General features: G+C 43.5%; 1 protein-coding gene across 4 annotated transcripts in view; it reads right to left on the minus strand.

Annotated features, from left to right (window-relative positions):
- Positions 1-20,282, minus strand: part of DNAH3 (dynein axonemal heavy chain 3) — a 167,387-nt gene that overhangs the window by 15,124 nt on the left and 131,981 nt on the right. For all 4 annotated transcript variants that reach the window (XM_070568381.1, XM_070568379.1, XM_070568380.1 and 1 more), the window contains 4 exons: positions 16,804-16,986; positions 11,364-11,562; positions 6,057-8,198; positions 1,215-1,440 (listed from right to left, as the gene is read on the minus strand). In XM_070568381.1, the coding sequence (XP_070424482.1) occupies positions 1,215-1,440; positions 6,057-8,198; positions 11,364-11,562; positions 16,804-16,986 (2,750 nt within the window). The remainder of the gene's footprint in view (positions 1-1,214; positions 1,441-6,056; positions 8,199-11,363; positions 11,563-16,803; positions 16,987-20,282) is intronic.

Here is a 20,282-nt window from a genome sequence, read left to right on the forward strand (position 1 = left end):
TGAAACTAATGGATCCCCCTTAAACTCCCTTAAACTCCTACACAAATCTTACATGAGTCTTACATGAATACAATCAACTACAGCCTAATCTAGCTTTGTAAATAAACACCAAACACTTTCCTTTTTTCAAGCAGACATGACTAAAATGAAAATAACCAGCAAGCTTTGTTGCCTAGAGCAGGAGTTGGCAAACTTTTCCTGTAAACGATTGAAGAGTAAATGTTTTAGGCTTTGTAGGCCATATGGTCTCTGTTATAACTATTTGTAGCATGAAAGCAATCATAGACAATAAATGAGTGAGCATGGCTATATTTCAATAAAACTTTATTATTGGACACTGAAATTTGAATTTAATATAATTTTCATGTGTCATGAAATATTATTTTTCTTTTGTTTTTTTCCAAACATTAAAAAATGTAAAAACTATTCTTAGCTTGCAAGCCATGCAAAAACAGGCAGCAGGCTAGATTTGGCCCACAGGCTGTCATTTGCTGACTCCTGGCCTGGAATAAGAGAATCACTGGACATTTGAGTTGAAAGGGGCTTTGAATTCTGTCTGGTTCATCTCATCGTTCTGTAAATGCAAAAACCAAGGCCTAGCCTTGCTGGGCTTTAAAAGTTCACCAAAAAAAAAAAAAATAGCTGTTTCCAATGCTGATTAAAATTCTACAGAGCCCAAGAAATGGACAGAGCAAGGACAACAGTGTCCAGGCCACAGGTGGGATTTTTCTTTTTTTAGACAAATAATTTTTAAAAATCAGATTTGTTGACATTTAATCTACCTTCCAGACACCAGATACATCTCCCATCACCTCCCTCCAACAACTTCTCACAGCATACACCCCAGGTTAGAGGATAACTTCTTGGTGTTTCCTTAATATGTATCTTTGCTTTTACAAATGCTGTCCTTTCTGCCTGGAATGTCCTTCCTGGCAAACTCCTACTCACTCTTCAAAACCCCAGGCAAGTGTGAGTCCTCTAGGCCTTCCTTAACTTTCCATTCCCTTTTCTGTGCTTACATGGTTCTTGTTCAAACAAGTACAGCAGGTATTACATGGTATCAACATTATTTGCCTATGGGCTGCCTTCTGCTAGACTGAGAGCTTCTTAAAGGCAGAACTGTGACTTGTTCATCTTTGCATTCCCAGCCACCAGCATGCTGTCTGGAGCTCAAGGTTGGGGCCCAAAACAGGCAGTGTGGGGCAGCAACTCACCTGAATCTAATGTTGGTGCTCTCAGGAACAATCACTTCCTCACAGATCTTCTCCAGTGCAGGCATCCAGCTCGTGGCCAGATGGCAGTTCTGTAAGACCACCCAGGTCCCATCTTTGATGGCAGTGTTGATCATTCTGGCAGCAATAGGGCCTTGGCCTTGGCCAAGAGAGATGGTCTGTGTTCTGGTACCTCCCATGCCAAGATCATCAGCAAACTTCAGCAGGCCTGAGACCAGAAAGAAGAGAGGCTTTTGAAAGAGGACAGGTCAGCTAGGACCATGTTAACAATAACAACACAGAAGGGGAGTTTCATTAAAACTCTAGACTCAGAAAGAAACTCACTGGCTTCTGTTAATTACAAAATAAGCACCTCTCTGGGGAAACTTTAACCTTCTCGTAAGATGGAGAATGAAGCTACTATTGATTCCTCTTTTGCTCTGAACACACAGACATTCTTGATGATAAAAAAAAAATAACAAACTGAAAAAAAATCAGAGTTTGAAAGACAGAAAAATTCCCAGGTGCCAAAAAATGAAGAGGGAACTCAAAAATAGAGAGGTGAGTACATAACCAAAGAACTAGGAACTGGGTTTTCACGAATTGATTTTACTAGAAAAAACAGGCATTTGTACAGTGAAATTTCAAGCAAGTCTCTTTCACTTCTCTCTTCCTCAGAGGCAGGCATGTGACTAGCTGTTTGTGAATCTTTCCAGAGATAATTTATGCATTTAAATAAATGCACATGACTATTATACTTAGATAAATTGTAGAATACTACATTTGCTTTTTTCACTTAGAGCTTTCCCACATCAGTACCTATATAAAGGCCTTATTCTTTTTCATGGATAGTATTTGATAGTATTTCACCACTGGAAAATACTGTACTTTATTTAACCAGTTTAGAGGTTGGAGTTTGCCAATGGGAGACATAACTTTGCACTCACAAGACGTGGGGTGCTGGAACCGAGACTTTCCTACAAAGTTAGGATCCTCAAAGGGCTGTACCTTCATGTTAAGAAGGCCAGAAATCAGGCTACTGACTCAAAAAGCAATGTGGAAGCTTGTCACTGGTCTGGAGCCTACGTGGAAAAATAAACAACAACTGTCCAGTGAGAAATGAAAACACCAAACCAACGCCACATATGGATGAGGAGTGTAAATTGACCGTACCCTGTGGTGTGGGATTCCCAAGCTGAGAAACTTCCTATACAATTCATCCAGAATGGCGAAACCCCTGGGGCACCAGTGTTTGTGTATGCAAAACTGTTCTGTTAGGGCACTTCTAAAACCCAAGGTACATGAGACTCCCAAAAAATAACACAAGCTTGCTGATTGTGAACTTACAATAAAAAATTACAAACTACATGAGGAAATACATCCCTATAAGGGATAGTCAGCACAAAGAATAATCAGGAGAATTAATATCTCAAGGATTACATATGGTCTCTATTATGGGCTGAATTGTGTCCCCCCACAAATCCATATGTTGAAGTCCTAATTCCCAGTACCTCAGAATCTGACTGTATTTGGAGATACGGTCTTTAAAGAGGTAGTTAAATTAAAATGTGGTCATTAGGGTAGGTCCTAATCCAATATGACTGGTGTCTTTATAAGAGGAAGAGATTAGGACACAGACACACTCACAGAGAGAAGACCATGTGAAGACACAGGGAGAAGATGGCCAAGAATTTAAGCCAAGGAGAGATGCCTCAGAAGAAACCCTACTGAGATCTCCATTGTGGACTTCTAGCCTCCAGAACCAAGAGAAAATAAATTTCTGTTCACCCAGTCTCTGGTATTTGTTATGGCAGCACTAGCAGATTAATACAGTCTCTGAAAAAGACCATTAAAGAAACACATCTGAAAATCATTACAGAAGGAACACAAAACATAATAAAACTTAGAGTTCCATGAAACAAATACATGGATTTGGAACAAAAGAAATAAAACTTATAGAAGTGGAAAGCATTGTCATTGAAGATAAAAACTCAAAGCAATGATTAAAAGAGTGGGTTAGATATAGCCCAAAAGAGAATTAGCAAACCGTAAGGTCTGCCATCAATGATCCACCCAGAAGTAATGGGCACCTCTAGCACCCAGATTGTGGTCTCTTAATACCATGACCTGTTAAAAGAACTACAGTTCCTTGGAGAAATGTTTGTACAAGATGAACTTGGAATATATTGTAGTTCTATACAGCAAGAAAGCTGTATAGAAAAAAAAAAAAGCTGGGGTTATATGAAAAGGATATAGGCATGAAGGTGCTCCCACAGGCCAAAGACTGAACAGTTTGAGCATCAAAATGAATGATGATGGCAGTGGAGTAAAACACCACCATATCTGACATATCCAAATGTTAAAATCCATGTATTCACAGTAGTACGAAAAAAAATCTTATGGCATACATAACTTTGGAGGTTACTAGGGCACCAATTCATTATTCTGAAAGCTAGTAAATAAAGAGAATGAACCAAGCATCTACTCTGCCTGTCCTTTTTGGACTATATTCAGAGTAAACCAATGAGCTGACGAAGGAAAATTCTTCTTTATGGAAGACTTCCAGCCAATAAATGTGGAAGGAATGATAGAATTAAAATGTCATCATTTTGCAGCATCTAATGAAATAATGGATCTGGGTTATGATTTTCTAAGGCTGCTAAAACCATTAGGTCAGTGGTTCCAATTGGCTGCACGGTGGAATTATACAAAAAGCTGTATAAAACAATGCCTGGGTCTCACCCACAAGGTCAAGGGTGTGGCCTGCACATGGAGATTTTTCTTGAAGCTCCCCAGGTAATTCCATTGTGCAGCCAAGATTGAGAACCATCACATTAGGTGAAAAGCTGATGGGAAACTTTATAAGGGAGACGGTGGAGGAGTGGGGAGGTGGATCATGGAGGAGTAGGGAGGTGGATCGAGTTGATGATGCCTGAGCCCACTGATCGATCTTGATCAGAGAAGGAAAGACAATCAGACAGTATGTGCCTCCTGATGTGAGGCACTATGAGGGACACAGTACCTGGGAAGTTTCCTAGGAAGTTACCCAAGCTGAACCTGATGAAGCCTCTAGCGTAGAGAGACAGGAATTGGAAGTAACTGGCTGGTCCTCTACCAGCATAGCATCATTTTACAGATCATATTCTGACCTTTCCCCCATTTCTCTTCTTGACCTTTACTTATTTCCCTTAGTTTCTCTTGTTTAAATCTGCCACATATGGCTGGCCTGGTGGCACAGCGGTTAAGTGCACAAGTTCTGTTTCAGCGGCCCAGGGCTCGCCAGTTTGGATCCCAGGTGCAGACATGGCACTGCTTGGCAAGCCATGCTGTGGTAGGCATCCCACATATAAAGAGGAAGATGGGCATGGATGTTAGTTCAGGGCCAGTTTTCCTCAGCAAAAAGAGGAGGATTAGCAGCAGATGTTAGCTCAGGGCTAATCTTCCTCAAAAAAAAAAAAAAAAAAAATCTGCCATATAAAGTACTTACGGAAAAAAGCAAAGGTACTAGAAAGATCTCATGATGAACTGATCTCTTTGTTTTCAGTGAGGAAGATTGGCCTTGAACTAACATCTGTTGCCAATCTTCCTCTTTTTTGCTTGAGGAAGATTGCTGCTGAGCTAACATCTGTGCCAATCTTCCTCTGTTTCGTATGTAGGATCCTGCCACAGCATGGCTTGATGAGCAGTGTGTAGGTCCATGCCTGGGATCCAAACCTGCAAACCCTGGGCTGCTTAAGTGGAGTGTGCAATCTTAACCCCTACACCACCAGGCCAGCCCCATGAATTGATCTTTGACAATAACATTTTGTGTAGGAAGCCAGAAAAGGCACCAGTTCATTCAGCTCCCTCCTCTAACTTCCTTCAAGGGGTAGGGGTGCTGGCTTTCTGTCCGGGTCAGGATGTGCTAAACTCTTCAGCTTTCACAGGAGAGTATCAACTTTGCCATTCACATTTCTGGTACTCTTTCTACATTCAATAACAGAGAAAACTAAAGCTTTGAGATCCCCCAACAGAACAGAAAACTAATTTATTCGTGTCAACAACTCATATCCTTTAATATGCACAAACGATTTTTGGAAATATACACAAACTGGTAACAGTGGTTACTTCTGAGAGGGTTAGGAGGAAGATATGCCTTTCACTCTATACTAAGGTTTCTCAATCTCAGCACTGTTGACAGTTTGAGCCAGATAATCCCTTGTTGTGGGGGCTGTCCTATGCACTGTAGGATATTTAGCAGCATCTTTGGCCTATATCTACTAGATGCCAGTAGCATCCCCAGTTGTGACAACAAAAATGTCTCCTCGCTTTGCCAAATGTCCCTTGAGGGGTCAAAATGGCCCTAGTTGAGCCACAGTCTATAGCTTCTTGCATTTTTTTAAAACTACATGCAGTATTAATTATTCAAAAAATTTGAAAATTAAAAGAAAAGAGAAGCAATAAATCAGAGAAAATGGTTTAAGACAAAGGTGATAAACTAGGAGCCAACAAGCTAAATCTACCCCTTGCTTGGCCCTCATAAAGTTTTTAAGAAAAAATTTGAATGAGTTATCAAGATTTAAAAGTGGGTGATTTCTGCATTTCTGGTTTCTCTTAAAAAATCAGACAGTCTGGCTATCCTGGGCTCATGTTCTCAGATGGCACAATGCATGGGAGCTGAGTAGCAGCTGCCCTCCTTTAGGCAAGAAAAGAAGTCTCCAGTTGCCCCAGCCCTACCTTAGCCTGTGAACTGCTTGGCCTTCAAAGCCATCTGAGTTTGAGACTCCTGTTGTAAGGGACATGCTATTGTCAACCATCCACCCATTCTGGACTTTTTACGTTCTTCACACAACATTCTGACATTACCTGCCATTGGGTCTGCACCTGGAGACAACACGAAAATCAATGGCGCACAACAGTTGGAATCATTGTAGGACACCTGGAGATCAAATGTAGGGGCTTCAATGTACTCCTTGCCCATGTGTTCAGCAATGAACTCCCGAACAGCTGGAACCATTTTGTCAGGCCGCAAACATCGGAGGATCACCATCCTCTCCAATCCTTGAAGAAACCTCCAAGATCCAGGGAATTTCTCCTCATGGGGCCAGGCCGAGTCATAGATGAGCTTCCATTCATGAGCATTTTGTTCCAAATGTTCCATCAGGCCTTCGAGTTTTGGCAATGCAGATGCATGAACCACTTCTGCCCATGCTTTCTCAGACAGCCATTCGGGAACCGGGTTGGGGAAGGGGTTGTCCAGGGTGACGCCTCCGGTTAGAAGGAAGTACCAAATTTCCTCGTTAATTTGCTTTTTCTCTTTCATGATGCCAATGGTCAGGAGGAGGGAGAAAAGCAGCTTGTCCTTCTCAAACAGAGAGCGGCAGACATTGTTGTAGATGCTGAGGGTGAAATGTTCAATGATGTATTCAATGCGTAGTTCCAGTTCTTCGCTCTTCCTGCTGTGGGCCAGGGAATGCACGTAGAGATTTATGAACCATGTCAGGGAGTACTGGTACATTGGCTCAATGTTGGCCAGGTCAGAGATACAAAAGAAGATGGCAGCAGAGTGGACAGCCACTGGCCTGTAGCCCATCCGAGTCTCATCTATCTGAGTTTCTGTCACCGAAGCAATTTCCTGTTTCTCAGAGATTTCTTCGGACAGCAGTTTGGAGGAGGACAACACTTTGATGGCAGTCTCGTCCTCAAGGATGTTGCCCTCGGACAGGGAGAGGACCTCCAAGATCTTATCTTCAATTTCTTTCAGCTGCTTCTTGTTCTTCGCACTTTCCACAATCAACTGGTTCTTTTTCTCTTCCAGTTCTGGCTTCTCCTTGGCGGCCACAATGCCAAGGAGTTGATCCTGGAGACCTAAGGGGGTGATCATGAAGTTGAGGAGGCAGACCTTCACGGCAACTTCAGGGAGGTAATGTGGGTTCCTCAAACGGGTTGTGATGTAAAACTTAAAGTCCCTGGAATATTCGATGATGTTTTCACCCAGTCTCATATACTCAACCCCTTGCTGCTTGAATGTGGACTTGAGCAAGATGGGTTCAATAAAGGCATCCAGCTCTTCTCCAACATTTTCTAGTAAGACAGGAGTGCCAAACTGTAGAGCATTTTCCAGCGTCCTCACATAGTTAGAATCCGAGAACTTGATGACAGACAGCTTATTTGCTTTCTCCATGTTTTTGATCCACTTATTGGCCTGCCCCTGAGGGTCAATCATTAAGGCCCAGCGTCTGGAATTGGACACAATGATGCCATTGTCAATGGAAAAGGAGTCAATGGGCAGCCCAGCGATCTGCCAGGCACGGATTTTCACGGGATCCCCTAATGTACTGCTGAGACTGAAGTCACTGGATCCAGGGATGACCTTGTCCTTACATTGGGCCAACCACTGCTTTTGGCACTCGGCCCGATAATCCACAGTAAAGGCCCCCAGGTAAGCCACGGTCCCTGAGGACAACAACACATCCCCTGTCAGATTAGTATAGCGGATCCCCAGCTGTCGGGCAGCTTCTGTCCATCTATCCTTCTCTCCCCCAAGCCCACTGATCAGCTTTTCTGCCCTGATCAGTTTTTGGGAGCAGATTTCAATGTTTTCTTCCAAGGTTTTTTTCTTGGTATTCATCTCTTCGAAGTCATCATTCAGGGCCTGTAGGCGGTCTTCCACCAGCCTCAGCTCTGCTCGCTTCTGGTTCAGTTTCTGCATCTGTGTGTCCAACTTCCCCTCGGCCTCCTTCAGCCGCTCCCGTTTGGGAGCCACCACTTTGGCCACACGATCGTACACCTCCATGGCCCTCACCCACTTACACAGACCCTCACAGGCAGATGACACATTTTTAATAACAGCTGGCTGGAAATCCGGGTGATCGATAAACCTTTCCCGGATCCGCTTCATGACCAATGGAGGAATGTTGTCTTTGTCATATGTCTTAAGACTCTCCAAGAATTTCAGATCTCCAAGAATCTTTCTTGATACCCCCCAGTAATCTTCTATCATTTTACCTGTTCGGGACAAGAAATAGAAATAAGACGATTATTAAGACATTCCAGTCGAGACGTAAAGCCTTGCAGTGGCTACTCCTTGTATTTGGCAAAAAAAAAAAAAAAATCCAAACTTCTACAGAAGATTTTTAGGGAAGAGAGAAATACTCTGTACAATATCGATGATGGACACACGTCATTATATATTTGTCCAAACCCATAGAATATATAATGCCAAGAGTGGACACTAATGTAAACTATGGACTTTGGGTGATCAGGATGCATTAATGTAGGTTCCTATCAACTGTAACAAATGTATCATTCTGGTGGAGGATGTTGATAGCGGGGGAGGCTATGCCTGTATAGGGGCAGGCACTATATGAGAAATCTACCTTCCTCTCAATTTTGCTGTGAACTTAAAACTGCTCTAAAAAAATAAAATCTTAATTAAAAAAAAACGTCTTAGCTGCTCGCCATGATCTGGGAGGCTCACTGACCTCACCCACCTCATCTCTGCCTTGTTCCCTGAACTTCAGGCATGAAGAACCTTCCTTCAACTCCTCAATGGTCCCAAGTGCTTCCCTACCATAAGCCCTTCACCTAGGCTGGAAATGGCATCTAGCTGGCTCCTGCCTGGACTTCAGGCTCAAAAGCCAACTCCATAGAGAGGTTTCCCTAGACTTCAGTCACTAAGGTGGGCCCCTCTATCCTTCCCCTGGCATTTTCTTTCATCTCAGCTGCTAGAACGTCTATTCCCTTTATAGCATTTATCACAATCTGTGATTTTTTTTGGTTTAATTTTATTGTCTACCTCTCCCTCAAAGCTATAAGCTCCTGCTGTGTTTACTACAATCTGGCACAATGCTTGATACTATTAGCAATAAATACACATTGAATGAACACTGCCCCTTATCTCAGTCATAGATGGAGAAGGCAACAGGAGCCATGGGCACGTGTTTTGAATATTCAAGTCTGGGAGTTGGGTTGGATAGATCAGTCGTCCTTGTGAGTGAGTGAATGAGGCAGTCTCGAGAGAAAGAGCGAGGGTGGGAGAAGCAGCTTGCAGGCTTGCAACCAGACAAGCCTGCCCAGAAACGAAGCAGGGCCCTTCTTCTCCTTAGTGCCCATCATGCTAACAATTGATTGAGTGAGCCCTGATCCCATCCCAGGGCAGCACTCATTTTGTTGACGTGTTGGAAAAAAGTCAGGAGCCTTTTTGGCTCAGGGTATTGTAAACACTTGCCAAGCTCAGGCACATCAAAAAAAGTTATACTTGAAACATATCATATTAAGCACAACAGGCCAAATCCATCCCGTTCCCAATGCAAGCACAGCAACCAAACAAATATTTCCCATGAAGGTTCCTTTTTGCATTCAGGTAAATGATCTGCTTCATTTAAATTCAAGGTACTCAAAACGAATTCAACTGTTTCTTGCTCCATCCCAATGTACTGGCCAAATTCTGGAGTTTAAGTGAATAATATACACAACTCACTTCAATTTTAAAATAAAGAAGGCGAATAGTGGGTGCTGTGCTGATCATCAGTGATCCAAGGAGAGAACTCACTTTTGTGCCCTGGCTATGCTTTGTGTATCTCAGCAGTTCTCAATCCTGGCTGCACCCGAGGAAACCCAGGAGTTTAAAGAAATACTAATGCTCAGGCCACACCCAGACCAATGGAGTAAGAATCTCTAGGGGCAGGGGCACGGGCTTCAGCATTCTTTACACTCCCCAGGTGATTCTAGGGTGCAGCCAGGGTGGAGAAGTCCTGGCTAACTTATCCTTGCTCAGGCCAACACCTCAGCTGCTTCCCTAAAGGATCCTCCTATAAAGTCCACTCCCTCCTTGTCCATTCCTGATTACCCCGTTGCATCTTCTTCATGGGATTTTTGGCCAGAAACCGGCCAGGGAAGAGGGAATGCTAATCAATGGGAAGCAGAAGCCAGAGGCTCCCAAATGAGAGACCAGGAATTTCTAATATTTCAGAAGGAATGGAGGAATAGCGAGACTGTTCCCAGGACAGGATTCAAAAGGCAGGAAATACCACTTGAGCTGGTTTTTAAAGTCCTTGTTCAGTTCTCGGACACCGGTAGAAATACAAGATCCTATATCTAACTGGGATTTTAAGGAGAATGAATATTCACCTATTAATGATTCTAGGCTCAGTTATATGAGGAGTTTCCCCCCCCCACCCTCCTCTACTACCCTCTCCCCATTTCTAAGCCACTGTATCCTTGTCTCTCCTGCTCCCCCTCCCAGTTTCTGTCTCTGCCTCCCTTTGTCCCACTTCTCTCCCTCTAACTCTCCATTTCCAGCTCATGCTCCATCTCTCCATCTTTCTCTCCTCTGTGTGTGTGTGTCTTTGTCTCTCTTCTCTCTGATCTCTCTTCTTCATACTCAAGCTCTGTCTTTTTGTGTCTCTCTGTCTCTGGGTGTGTCCCCATGTCTCTCTCACCCTCATCCTTTTTGTCTCTCAGTCTCTCTCTGCTTTTGTCTGTCTGTCTCTCCCCACATCTTTCTTTCTGTATCTGACATTGTGTGCATGAGTCTCTCTCTCCTCCATCTTCTCTCTTTCTCCCTCCTGATCTCTCTCTCCCAGTTCATTATCTCTGTGTGTGCATGTGTGTGGGTATGCATGGGTGTGTGTGTGCATGTCTAGGCATCTGGGTCTCTCTCCATTTCTTTCTCAGTCTCTTTCTCTTCATCTATCTCTTTCTTTGTCTCTGACTCATTATCTATCTTTCAGATATCTATCTGGCTATCTCTCAGTTTCTCTCTGTCACTCTTTCTCTATCTTTCTCTCTCTAGCTCTTTGTTTCTCTCTCTCCTTCTCACTCACACGCTACTCTGTGTGTGCTTGCTCCACATCAGTCCTTTCGTCTCCACGATCTTCATTTCTGCAATGATTTGCAGGCAGGGGCCTTCACTAAGCTCAGCTTCACCTACAGATACCTGTACTTTTCCGACTGATGAGAGGAGGGAGGCAGGGGAAGAAACACTAGAGAGCTCTTTGGGTATACACGCACATCCTGGTGCCATTCTTATTTCCCCCAAGATTCCACAACACTGCCTACGGGCCTGGGGCAGGGTGGGTAGGGGGATGCTGGACCCTCCCTGGCAGGGAAGAGCAGCCTGTGTAGGCTTCTGGGTGGGGTGGGGTGGGGTGAGGTGCTAAAGGGGGTTACCGCTGCCACTGGGGTCCGGCTTCCTCTCTGGTTTCAGCCCTTTCATGACACAGATGCTCTCCATGACCAGCTTGACAGGGCCTGGTGGGTTCTGCATCGCCTTCACCAGTGAGATGTCTGCAGGGTTCAGGGTGTCGAGCGCAGTGAGTGCGGCCTCCAGTGCTGGCATCGCCTCTGCCAGGTCCCCCTCACATTCATTCTGTGGGCACAGGGACAGGCATGGTGAGTGCCCAGTGCCCTGCACCCTGGGGGTGAAACAGAACTCTGCTCCTGGAGGAAGCGGGAGGAGGTGCTTCCACCCCGACGTCCTTGTAGCATGGTGCCTCCTCTGGAGCTCTGCACTCAAGGGTGGCTCTAACTGGCCCCCAGCAAGGATGTGTGCATGGCCCTTTGGGGCTACGGTTTGGGTGCCTTGGACATTTGAGAATCCACCTGGTTTGTAACCTTAAAAAAATCAAGCTTTTGGTTTTTAACAAACTCTCAAGAGATATATGCAGTGGGTGACTTCACACCCATTGATCAAGGATGTGTTGAGATGGAGTAATGGATGAGGCTTAGAAGGTGAGTGACAGATGGGAAGGGAGTTAGGACAAGTTTAGGGAAGAGATAAAGGCAACAGGGTTGGGAGAAAGTCAGGGGTGGGTGGGGGTCTGGGATACATTGTAGCTCAGAGACAGCCAGGGGTGAAGTCGGGGTAGGATGAGGCTTGGGGATAGGATGGAGTTTAAGCTCAGAATTTAAGGATGAGGAATGGGGACAGAGATTAGGGCCGGGTAGTGAGCTCTGGGAAAAGGAGACAGTGTATGTTTTGTCTATGATTTCTTCATTTAAAAACAAAATTAATACAATGGAATATTATTCAGCCATAAAAAGGAATGAAGTACTAATTCATGCAACATGGATAAACCTTGAAAACATCATGTTAAGTGAAAGAAGCCAGACACAAAACACCACGTTCTGTAAGATTCCATTTACATGAAATGTGCAGAAAAGGAAAATCCACAGGGGCAGAAAGTAGGTTAGTGGTTGCCAGCGGCTGGGGAGAGGGAGGAAGGGCAGTGACTGCTAATGGGTATAGGCATCTTTTCAGAGGGATGAAATGTTCTAGAATTAGATAGTGGTGATGATGGTTGTACAACTTTGTGAATATATTAAAAACCACCAAATTGCATCATTTAAAAGGGTGAATATTCATGGTATGTCAATTATATCTCAATTTTTTAAAAAAGAAAGCTTAACATTATAAGACCTTGGAACTGGAAGGGATCTTATATATTACTTAGCAATTCAATTACCAAATCCAACAACAACAACAACAAATCAAGTTTCAGGAGGTAAAATGAGTTAGCCAAGGTCACATAGCTGGTTAGTCACAGAGTCAAGGTCCAGCCCTGGGCTCCTGGTTCCCTCTCAGCGAATTCTCTGTCAGTCCCCCAGTCCGTGGAGCAATCACACAGCCATGACTCAAGTGAAACTTCCCAAGAGGACGTCAGTTCTTAGGCAAAGCAGCATGTGTTCCTGCAGTTTTATTGTGACAGGCAAACAAAACAAAGTTGGTTCCACCTTCTCATACGTGTGTGTGTATCATGGATTCTTTATTTTAGGTTTTCTGCTTTTCTTATAAACTTACAGAAATATTTTATTTGGCTTCATTATATGAAAACAACCCCCTCTCCCAAAAAAAGGAGCCATGTCAGATGTCCCCAATATCAAAACGGAACGGCCTGCCTTGAATGGCAGTAATGGCTCAGTCCCAGGGGCGACTCAGTTTGCCCCCTCTTCAGCCCTGGGTTACGCGCCAGAGTGACAGGCAAGAGGAAGAAGAACCAAAACTGATCCCTGCTGTTTCTCATGATCAGCTTCTGGAAGGGTTTGGTGGCAGAGGAAACCAAAGGTGTTGGCTCAGCCATAGGTTTGGATTCTCGGTGGATTTCAAACACCCCACGTGCCATGGCTTCCTATTAGCAATAGTTCTGTGTCACTTTCTTATAATGGGCTGGACAGCTAGTGGCTCATACTTGCTTCATGCCTCCCAGTGGCCTGGTAGCTCTGCTCCCTTTCCTAAGGGGCAAGGCCTGGGGTCTAGCTCAGGGTAAACTTGTTTGTCAAGTGACTCAAAAAGGCTGTAATTGTAACATTATCTGTAACAGTGATTCTTAACCCTGACTCTGCATCAGAGTCACAGAGGAGCATTTAGGGCATCCGCATGGTCAGGCCCACACCTAGAGTTTCTGATTCACTCAGTCTGGGTGGGGTCTGGGCATCTGCATTTTTAAAACTCCAAGGGTGATTGTGACACAGCTCTGTTGAGAAACTCCAGTTTACACTCTTGAAGCAGTGAAAACAGAGCAGGAAGGAATAGACTTCAGTACCCAAAGGGGAACGGCTACTTGATGGGTGAAGCACCTACTTAAAATGGTCATTAAAATGATTATATGACATTTTGGAAAAACATTTTTGATAGAAGGCTAAAGAAATAAGAAAGCATGATGCAAAGCACCATTATGCTATGATTGCAGTAGCATAAAATTATCCACGTGTATAGACAAGGACTAGAAGGAAACTTGGAAAATTGCAAAGATGCTAAAGTCGAGTTCTTAAAAATTCTTTCATATGGTTATTACTGTTACATCATTCATTTCTATGCAAAAAGCATCATAATTAAAAATGACCCCTATGGCTTAGTGCAAGGAGCAACTGAGCTGTTTGAGAGGTATGAAGCACAGTGCACTCTGAGGAAATGTAACCAACTCTGCAGCAATTCTGGCATCACTTATTATCCTCATTAGGGGGAAAAGATATGATTCATTAGCTTAAAAATAACCGACCAATTTAAGTAAACCAGGTACTTGCGAAACAAGTGTTTGAGGTCTGACTTTCTGCCTGGCTCCTAATCTCCCCAGAATGGATTCCATTCACGCTGTTTAGCCTCTACACCGTGTCAGGCACTGCACTGGGTGCTCTCCATCTTATCTCATGCCTAGGGGTGAGAGGAGATTAGAGAAAACTAGCAGTCCTCCTGTGGACCCCTGAGAGCTTCAGGAAGGGGTTCTGATCCTCGTGGAAGCCTCAGGGAAATTTAGAGCAAGCACAGGTTTCGTCTCCTCCTTGGATAGTTTCTTCCACCTCCTGACTCACCTTCAGGATGTCACTCCCACTTCAGGGACGGGATGGCAGAGCATTAGACCTCACCCTTCACACCGAAACCCTGGGTGGCAGTTTACTGCCCAGGAATGGGTGTGGTAGGTCATCTCCTTGTAAAGCTCATGTCACCTCTTGGGTCCCTCCTGCTGCAGCAAGTCATTGTTTGCCCCTGACAATGTAGAGCAGAATCCTGGGTGTGGCGGGCCCCCACGTGGTGAGAGGCTGCCCTTTATCAAATAGGCAAGTCCACTCGGTACAAGGTAAACAACAATTGTTTTGGAGAAGAGCTAACATGGGCCATTAAGCTCTGACTGTGTGCTGGACACATGTTACAAGCTTTACATGTTTTTCTCTTAGTATCTTATTTTATAGATGAGGAAACTAAGCAGATATTGAACCCTGATGTGCCTGATTCTAGTAGAGAACCATGGAGGAGTTGTAAATTCATGTGTCTCCAGGGCCAGGCCAGTGATATGAACTTGGGAAGTGGGCGGCTGGGGCTTTGGTGAACTGGAATACTCAAGGGGAAGCATCTATTCAATGCTATGGATGGGTACAACCCAGGAATGCAGGTCCAACGTTGCCAGAATGCTTGATTTTTTTCCATAAGAAAAGCAGAAACTTTAGAAGTTTCACTTGAAATCTCTTGATTTTTAAAAGCTGGTAATTATTTCAGATTTTAAACGAATACTGTGTGTGTGTCACAGTGTATGTGTGCTCCCTAGCTGCTAGTTTGAAACTTCTGGAATAATGGTCAAATGCAAGGGCTTTGGAATAAAAGAACTGTGGGTGTGAATCCTGATTCTGTCACTTGGTAGCTGTGTGACCTTGGACAAGCCATTTAAGTTCTTGTACCATGATTTCCTCATCTGTAAACCAGGAACAATACCATCTGCCTTGCAGGGTTGTTGGGACGATAAAAGATAAGTTACGTAAATCAAGTAAAGGAGAATACAACCTCCACAAGGGAAGGAATTTTGTCCATCTTGTTCATTCCAATTTCCCCATGTCCTACAAGAGTGCTAGCACCTAGTAAGTGTTCAATAAATATTTGATAAATAAAGGAATACAAAAGAAACCTCCATGGTGCTGATAAGGAGCAGTTATTATTACAATCTCTCATAGAATGGCAAATCACCTGCCAGACCGTGGTTCTTGGTGCCTGGTGGTTACTGTTTTTTACGGTTCCACTGGTCTTCTGCCCATGCCATGAGGACTACGAGTGAGCAAGCCTCTCTTATCCAGGGCATTCACTGTGTGACTCTAAGACCAGGGATTGGACCCAAGGGAATCTACGAAAGGCCAGTCTAAGGACTCAATGAAGAAAAGCCAGTCTGGAAGGCCTGCCCTTTTGGAGAAAGTGCCCCATTAACTAGAAGCCAAACACAAGCTACTTATTGTTCAAGCTCTTGCTTGAAGAATGGTCAAAAGAATTTTCTGTGAAGTGGGAGCAGAGGGACAAATATGTTAAGCTAAGTGCCATGAACCTTGGATTCTCATCCCACTAACTAGTTGTGCAGCTCCGGAAAATCATTTCACCACTGAACCTTAAGGTCGTTGGCTTTCAGATCTTGACACTTGCCATTCCTAAGTCCAAGGTAATTGTGATACTCAAATGGAACTGTGTAACTTGAAAGTGTTTTGAGAAATATATAACATCACATGAATGTTAATCTGATTTTCTTCTAATAGCTGAATGCAGGTGAAGCCCTTCCCAGAACTATTTTTCTTTGGTATAAGAATCACTTTCAAATGGGGTCCTCTAGGTTCGACAGTCTGTCATCTGACAAATATTTATTCCACACCTACAACCTGCCAGGCACATTTAAGCAAAAATGTGAAGGAGGTAAAGGAGGTAACCATGTGGATATCTGGAGGAAGAGCATTCGGGGCAGAGGGAACAGCCTGTGCAAGGGCCCTAAGGTGGGAATCTGCCTTGTGTTTATTTGAGGATTAGCCAGGAGGCCAGTGTGGCCAGAGCAGAGTGAATGAGGGAAAGTAATAAGAGATGAGGTTAGATCATGCTAGGGCTTGTAGGCCTTGACTCTGAGTGAGATGGAGAATATCTGGAAAACAATAATGCTTCATGGGCAGAGCCAAGTATCAGAATGACTTGCTTCATCACGTACTAGCTGTGTGATGCTGGGAAAGTCACCTACTCTTTCAAGCCTCACTCTTCTCACCTGCAAGATGGGCATGACCACACATATTCTGAAGGACTATGTCAGGCTCTAATAAGACAATGGATGAACCCAGAAAATGCTGGTTCCCTCCCTTTGCTCTCTGTTCTTTATACCTTGATTGCTTGAGAAACGGCAGCAGCAGCATTGGCTTCCTTTTCATCTGCCTGCACCAAAAGTTTCTTGGCATCTGCTTCCCTCGTCTCTTCTTCAATTTTCACCATCATCTTAGCAGTCTCCTCAGAGGTCTGGATGAGCTGGGGTTGGAGAGCAGTCAGTTCTGCTTGCATGACTGCCACCTAGCAAGGAGAGAGGGGTGGGAGGAATGCAGGGTCAGCTATGTCAATGCCAAAGATGGTACAATTGGCAAGAGCAGAAATGATTCTTCAACCTATAACAATACTAACGATTGGGGCCGGCCCGGTGGTTTAACGGTTAAGTGAGCACGTTCCGCTTTGGTGGCCTGGGGTTCACTGGTTCGGATCCTGGGTGTGGACATGGCACCGCTTGGCAAGCCATGCTGTGGCAGGTGTCCCACATATAAAGTAGAGAAAGACAGGCACGGATGTTAGCTCAGGGCCAGTGTTTCTCAGCAAAAGGAGGAGGATTGGCAGCAGATGCTAGATCAGGCCTAATCTTCCTCAAAAAAAAAACACTAATGATTTTAACATGGTACTGGGTGTATATTTGTGGGCTGGAGTTTATCTCTTTGATCCTTCAGTACTTAGTTATTGAGTTCATACTACATGTTATGAAGCACTGTGCTAGGCACTAGAGATATAATGGTAAACTTGAAATTTTAAGAAAAGGTACAGTTTCCTTCTGTGCTGAGCTGACATTCTAATGTTGGGGGCAGGGAGAGAGAGAACAAAAGCAAGTTGGGGAGAAAAAAACTATATTTTTTTAAGGCTGTGAAGGAAACATACACGGCTGAAATACCTGGATAGAAGGAAGTTTCAAGGCCATTTTTTCCAACAGTCTGATGCCTTCTAAAATATTCCTGCCAAGAAGTTTTCTGGCCACTGTTTGAACACCTCTAATGATGAGCAGCTCATCATCTCTCAGGAGAGTTGTGCCATTTTTCAGACAACTAAATGCATCAGATTTTCAAGATGAAGAGCTGGAATTTACCCCCATGCAGGTTTCACCCACTGGTGCTGATTCTGCCTTCTAAGGCAGCTCAGATGCACATTTGAAGAGGGTTTCATGACTTTGCACCCACTGCCCCCAGCAATCCCAGGTGAGAGAAGCACATCATCCTGGCTGGGTTAGCAACACAGGCTCTTGGGTCATGCAGATCTGAGTTTCAATTCTGGCCCAACCGCTCGTGATGGTTAATTATGAGACTGTGTGATTGTAGGCAAGTTGCCTGGCCTCTCTGCATCTTGGTTTCTTTGTGTGTAACATGGAGATGACAACAGTACTTTTCTCATTCACAGTGCTGGGCATGCAGTAGGGCTCAAGAAATGTTAACTGGCACTGTCATTCCTTCCTGCTCCTCAAACAACATGGTTTGCTCACACTTGTCTGCACAGACTCCAATTTTTAACATCTTTCTAAAAGCCAAGGACCCTGAGTTGGACCCAGGAGGCCCAGAAGCAGAGACACAGAGGCCACCTCTGGTGTTCTCTCATCCCTGTGCTGCAGCGTTGGTGTACCTGCTGGGCTCAGCAACAGGCCAACCTAGTGCAAACCATCCAGTAGCCTCAGTTCTTTGTCAGTGCTGAAAATTCATGTCTGCATATGGCTCTCATTTGAGATGGTTTGTCAAGTGGCTCCAAGCACAAATCAATTACTATTCACATGCTAGGGATTTTGCAAGCTTGTGTCAGCTCATTTCATCTTCATAGTAACCCTATGAAGTAAAGACTGTTATCGCCTTTTTAATAGAAGAAGAAACTGGGGCCCCAATAGGTTCAAGGTTCTAAATCTGATAAGTTGTAGAGCTGGAATTTGAGCCCAGGGCTGTCTGACTCCACAAAGGCCTGCTCTTAATCAGTGCTGTATCCTGTCCAGTTCCCCAGTGACAGTATCCAGGGCCAGGGCAAGGGTGAGGCAAGGGAGGTACTTGCCTTGGGCACAAAATTTAAGGGGCACCAAAAACCTCAGCACTCAAGATAAATAGTATTTTATTGCAATATTTTAAGAAGTCAAAATTAATGCAAAAAACTCTATGATGAACAAAATATCAAAATCTTAAATAAGTGAAACTGTCACTATTTGCACATGACATGATTTTATATATAGGAAACCCTAAAGAATCCCTAAAAAACTTTTAGAAATAATAAATGAGTATGGTAAAGTTGCAGGAGACAAAATCAACATACAAAAATCAGTTGCGTTTCTATACACTAACAACGAAGTAGCAGAAAGAGAAATTAAGAATACAATTCCATTTACAATTGCAACAAAAAGAATAAAATTCCTAGGAATAAACTTAGCCAAAGAGGTGAAAGACCTGTATACTGAAAACTATAAAATATTGTTAAAAGAAATAGAAGACACAAAGAGATGGAAAGATATTCCGTGCTCTTGGATAGGAAGAATTAACATAAAATATCCATACTTCCTAAAGCATTCTACAGATTCAATGTAATCTCTATCAAAGTTCTAATGACATTTCTCACAGAAATAGAACTAAGAATCCTAAAATTTATATGGAACAAGAAAGGACCCCAAATAGCCAAAGGAATCCTGAGAAAAAAGAACAAAGCTGGAGGTATCACACTCCCTGATTTCAAAATATACTACAAAGCCATAGTAACCAAAACAGCATGGTACTGGCACAAAAACAGACACACAGATCAATGGAACAGAATCAGGAGCCCAGAAATAAACCTACACATCTATGCACAGCTAATTTTCGACAAGAGAACCAAGAACATACAATGGAGAAAGAAAAGTTTCTTTAATAAACAGTGTTGGGAAAACTGGACAGCCATACGCAAAAGAATGAAAGTAGACCATTATCTTACACCAGACACAAAAATTAACTCAAAATGGATTAAAGACTTGAATGTAAGACATGAAACTTCTAGAAGAAAACATAAGCAGTATGCTCTTTGGCCTCGGTCTCAGGAGCATATTTTCAAGTACCATGTCTGATGGGGCAAGGGAAGCAATAGAAAAAATAAACAAATGGGACTACATCAAACTAAAAAGCTTCTGCACAGCAAAGGAAACCATCAACAAAACAAAAAGACAACCTAACAACTGGGAAAAGATATTTGCAAACCATATATCTGATAAGGGGTTAATATCCAAAATGTATAAAGAACTCATACATCTCAACAAAAAACCCCTAAAAACCCAATTAAAAAATGGATAAAAGATCTGAACAGAGATTTCGTCAAAGAAGATATACAGAAGGCCAACAGGCACATGAAAAGATAGTCAACATCATTAACTATCAGGGAAATGCAAATCAAAACTACCATAAGATATCACCTCACTCCATGAGAATGGCTATAATTAACAAGACAGAAAATAACAAGTGTTGGAGAAGATGTAGAGAGAAGGGCTCATACACTCCTGGTGGGAAGGCAAACTGATGCAGCCACTATGGAAAACAGTATGGAGATTCCTAAAAAAATTA

The sequence above is a fragment of the Equus przewalskii genome, chromosome 12, assembly GCF_037783145.1.
Source record: "Equus przewalskii isolate Varuska chromosome 12, EquPr2, whole genome shotgun sequence".
In the NCBI taxonomy this organism is placed as follows: domain Eukaryota; kingdom Metazoa; phylum Chordata; class Mammalia; order Perissodactyla; family Equidae; genus Equus; species Equus przewalskii.